The sequence below is a fragment of the Zeus faber genome (genome assembly GCF_960531495.2).
Source record: "Zeus faber genome assembly, chromosome: 20".
In the NCBI taxonomy this organism is placed as follows: Eukaryota; Metazoa; Chordata; class Actinopteri; order Zeiformes; family Zeidae; genus Zeus; species Zeus faber.
In genome coordinates this window covers 2,096,105-2,101,271 of record NC_137207.1, presented here as the reverse complement: position 1 = coordinate 2,101,271, position 5,167 = coordinate 2,096,105, and the positions used below count along the sequence as shown (strand labels likewise).

The 5,167-nt window shown below is 42.9% G+C and overlaps 1 protein-coding gene across 1 annotated transcript; it reads left to right on the top strand.

Moving 5' to 3' along the window:
* Window positions 1-3,357: 3,357 nt before the first annotated feature.
* Window positions 3,358-4,314, top strand: LOC307245926 (somatostatin receptor type 5; the record flags this gene model as incomplete). Its single annotated transcript, XM_080021667.1, has 1 exon — window positions 3,358-4,314. One exon carries the CDS (start codon window positions 3,358-3,360, stop codon window positions 4,312-4,314), a length of 957 nt encoding a protein of 318 aa, XP_079877793.1.
* Between the last annotated feature and the right edge of the window lie 853 nt (window positions 4,315-5,167).

Here is a 5,167-nt window from a genome sequence, read left to right as displayed (position 1 = left end):
TTGCAGTGTCCCCCCCCCACAGATAATCAATGATGCATGTGAAAAATAAACTGGCAAATTAGACATATATTTACCACAATAAACATAAAAAATCTGTCCAGTGAATTTTAACTGAGGTTAGAGGACTCGACAAGAGATTAAAGCGAGAGGCATTGCTTATGTAGCTACAAAACAAAGGAGTACCAGATTGTCAGCATTAAAGCTAAACGGGGTGTGATTGGCTTTAAAAACCACAAAATCTGACTGACCGAAAGAAGGTCCCGTCATGCAATTTAGAAGTGGTGAAATGGAAAAATGGAAATGGAAATGGAAAAATAAGCAATTTCCATCAGTAAGTTAGATGAGCTTGCCTAGTTTATATGAACTATTGATAAAACCTAAAGCTACAGAACATCTCTGAAGGCATCTCCTTCAAAAGGATGGTGTTTTGGGTGTCTTTTCTTTTTAGGAGGGAACATAATATCGTTCTAACTGTTAAGTACATACCTCATGGGGAAAGTTGGTGGAAGTGGAAACCCAACCAGGGGTTGAGACTACAAAAGCATTTTTTGCTTTATTGGAAGCAATAAAATAAAAAGCCTGAACTGGAGGAGGGGGTAAATCCAGGCAGCAAAACAAAGAGCGTGTCCAAGGTAATCTCTGGAGTTAAAAACGAGAACCTCTTTCCTGTTTGGGGACAGATTTAGAATCGCATACACAATATCAGCTGTTAAATGTCGTCAAATTTTTTTTTTTTCCAAGACAAGGTTGCGTCGTTCTGTTTTATAAATTGTTGCCAAATAAAGTATGACCAACTACTTGTGCCCATACGATGGTGACTGGAGGGCCATAAAAGCCGGAAGTTCTCCCCCCCCTAATGTACTGTATATGATATTATACTTCCAGCTCAGCTCAGTTCAATCTTAGTTGATTATTGAAGTCTATGGGAAACCTCAAGCCCCGCAGCATAATGAAAACAAACACGCACCGCTTTGCAATTCGACAGTCCCCTGTGTCAATATGAAGGAGAGGCTTCGATACTGGAGTTGTACAAGGTGTCCAGCAGATTAAAATAGACATAACAATTCCTAGAGGAATATAAGCTGTGAATTTGGGACATCCATCTAATGGTGATCTATTAATGTTAGCTCTAGGCTAAGCTACCTTAACTCTAGGAAAATTTACTCTTAGCTCTAGGCTAAGTTACCATTCTCGACTAAATGTCCCAATAAAGCGTTTTAAGCAATGCAGTGGTCACTTTTACTTCCATGCAAACACAAGATGGATCATTTCGATATTAATAAATAAATAAATTCCTGTTTCTGTATGTATATGTATGCAGACAGGTTGTAGTAGTCACAATAGGGGTAGAGCTAGGTTGCTAACGGCCCAGATAAACAATTACCATTAACTTATTTTAGCTATCCTTACTTGTGATTGCTCGGTTATATACTGCAGTATGACAAGTGTGCCTTTATGTTGTACATTGGAAGAGGTTTAATAAAAAAATAAAAAGTCCTGCTCGGTTTTGGTTGTTTGGCAACACCACTCTACCCTCCAGGTACGTGGCACGAGGTGTAAATCTGCTCAGAAATCGCTTTGCGAGTGAAGTTGATCTGATCTGATCTGAGATCTTGCTTGCTTGAGTGCTAAGCAGGAGCCAGAGGTTGCATTTGGTCAGTTTACATTTACATTTACATTTAGTCATTTAGCAGACACTTTTATCCAAAGCGACTTACAAGGGAGAATAACATTCAAGCTACATTGAGTGTGTGTGTGTGTGTGTGTGTGTGTGTGTGTGTGTGTGTGTGTGTGTGTGTGTGTGTGTGTGTGTGTGTGTGTGTGTGTGTGTGTGTGTGTGTGTGTGTGTGTGTGTGTGTGTGGAGGGAGCAGCAAAAACACAGAGGTGATCACTCATCTTAAGGTCTTTTATCTTTTCCAAGGCCTCCTTCACCTTAATTTCTTTCTTTCTTTCTTTCTTTCTTTCTTTCTTTCTCTCTTTCTTTCTTTCTTTCTTTCTTTCTTTCTTTCTCTCCATCCCCGCTACTCGACAGACCTCTTGGGGATGAATGGAGCATCACAAAACAAACACACAGAAGGGCAGCGGAAAATAGGCACAATTGTGTAAAAACAGCATTGGTGTCAATACAACCACAAAAATACAAACACACACTTTTTTTGCAGCTTCACTCTAATCACTCCAGGTCCTAAAGGTTGGTGGCCAGAGTGTGTGTGTGTGTGTGTGTGTGTGTGTGTGCGTGTGTGCATACGTGTGGCCGCATGTGTGTGTGCATATATACATGTGTATAGGTTTCTGTTTATTTGTGTTTGCGTGGTTGTGCTGCATGTGTGTCTGTATGTGTGTGTCTGTGAGCAATTTAGCGCCCCCATGAAAAGAAAAATAGGAAAGCAAGAGATAGAACAAAGCAAGAGAGAGGGAGGAAGAGTGAGTGTCATTTTGGACTGTTGTGTTATAGAAACAAAAGTATTGTAGCAGATGGGGGGGGCCTTCCTTAGCTTTACCTTGGAAACAGCATAACAGCGGCTATACTGTGAGTGCTCGTGCGTGGGGGGAGGGGGTGGGGGGTTGGAATGAGAGTCAAGCTGCAGCTTATCACAGTCTTTAGAGACCCACAGACAAGGGGGAGGTGAGGTTTTTTTTGGGGGGGGGGGGCGAGGGGGCAAACACATCCTCACACATAACCCCCACAAACACACACACCAGTAGGCACACCCTTTATTCAGTGAGGGGGAGCTTTAGAAGAGCTCCCAGGGAAAGAGTAGTCAAGCAGACGTCCGTCCCAACGGAAACACTGCGACCGACCGACCGGCTGGCAGTTTAGCTCAGTTTCGCTATTAGAAGACTTTCTGCTCTGCTGGGTTCATGTGTCAGTGTATGTTAAGTGTGCTACCACAGCAGAGAGAGAGAGAGAGAGAGAGAGAGAGAGAGAGAGAAACAGAAGGGTTGAACAGGTTACTTGACAGGGAAAAGTGAGAAGAGTTTTTATTTAATAAGAAATCGAGGTACAACTGAAGCCGCTGTGTGCAGCAGTTTTTTGGTGTTTTGGGGGATTGATTTTTTTTTTTTTTATCAGAAAGGATGTCAGTTTTTTAACTCTGTGTTTGTGAAAAGCCAGCTGTTTGGTCAATTCCGTGATTTTGAGAGAAAACATCGCCACACTACAAAAGTTTATCCTGTGATTGTTTTTTTTCTGTTTACTCCTTTATTCCCTGAGCTCTTCGTCCCTTCGTGGCCTGTTGACATTTTACACAGATCACATATTTGGATGCATTACATGGAAGATGGACAGCTCGTTGTTCCTGGATCTGGACTATAACAGTACCTATATGGATGAGGAGCTTTTCTTTAATTCTAGGATGGATGGTTTCAGCATTGCAATGGCCATTCTCTATCTGATCATTTGTATCCTGGGCCTAGCTGGCAACTCCCTGGTCATCGTTGCCATTTTGAAGCTGGACAAAATGGCATCAGCCACAACAGTGTACATTTTCAATCTTGCGCTGGCCGACGGGCTATTCATGGTCAGTCTACCGTTCGTAGCAATCCAGAACTTCAAGAACCGCTGGGAGTTCGGGGACCTGCTGTGCAAGCTTGTCATGGTGTTGGACGGCATCAACCAGTTCACCAGTGTATTTTGCCTGACTGTGATGAGCATTGACCGTTATATGGCGCTGGTGGACCCACTGCGCTTTTCCAGTTGGAGAACTCCGGCCCGCGCCAAGATTGTCTCAGCCATCTTGTGGCTGTTCTCCCTCATCCCTGTGCTCCCGATGGCACTTCACTTCTCAGCCCACGGAGGGCTGTGCACTGTGGACCCAGAGCTGGGCTCCTACTCCCAGCGGCTGGGTTTCCTCACATATACCTTTGTCCTGGGTTTTGCCCTGCCCTTCATGGTCATCACAGCTTCCTACACCACTCTACTGATTACTTTGAGATCGCAGAGGCTCAGGTCGGCACGCTCGCCGATCCATGCTAGCCAACATCTGGAGAGGCAGGTCACTAAGATGGTGGTGGCGGTGGTTCTGGTGTTTGGCGTGTGCTGGCTGCCTTTCTACGCCTTCAACTTTTGCTCCCTGTACCACACCAACCTGGTCCAGAACTTCACTCAGGGTTTTGAGTTTGTGGTCTTGCTGTCGTACTCGTGGAGCTGTGCTAACCCCATCCTCTATGCCTGCCTCTCCGAGACCTTCCGAAGGTACTTTGCCAACCTCCTCTGCCCCAATAAACGCTCTCTCACCGTGCATTGCAATGTGGACACCGAGCAGTATGACATGAACGACACTAGTGGTTGTGACATCAGTGTGCTGGCGTAGCAAAATATTACAGATGAAAAAGTCCCAATGGTGCAATGAACATATATCTACTCTTCAGAAATTTGCAAAAGGATTTCAGCATCTTTTATTCCTGATTTAGCAATGACTCACCTGTATTTCACATCATACCTTAGAGGTGTGTTAAGGGCACGTTATTTTCTATAGCTGTGCACAACTTTTCATAGAAGCAGTATCCTCTGTACAACTCTATAGTAGGTATGGCGTTGTGATGAATTTTATACAGTGAGATGGTTATTATTTACCTGTGTAATAATATATGAATCTGTATAAACTTTGGTTCACTGCTATCAGGAATTGTTAAGAGTCAAAAATTGTTCTTCTACAATCAATAACACAGTATTACTTGATTTTAAGATGGGGGAATAGATTGCGCTCAACGAGGTTAGACAGTGGAAGGCAATAATAATAATATTAATAATAATGATGATGATGATGATGATGATGATGATGATGATGATGATAATAAAAGCTGTGATTTAATCATTATCACCACAGTTGTAATTCTTGGTGATTGCACTCAGCAGAAAATGAAATAATTACTCAAGTATAAAATGATGCATAGCGCCGGTAACATGGCGCTTGTGGTAGTCAACCTGAAGCCAAGCCAATTACGCAACATAATTACACAAACAATTACACCACAAAACACACACACACACACACACACACACACATACACACACCTTGAAAAACAAATGTCTTGGGGGAGTGTGTATTTCTATTTGTGTGTGTTGGGGGGTAGTGTTTATGTGTGTGTGTGTGTTTGTTGTGTATATAATAATATATAATAGCGAATAAAGTGGATGGTATCACGGTTACCACGGTTACTGTA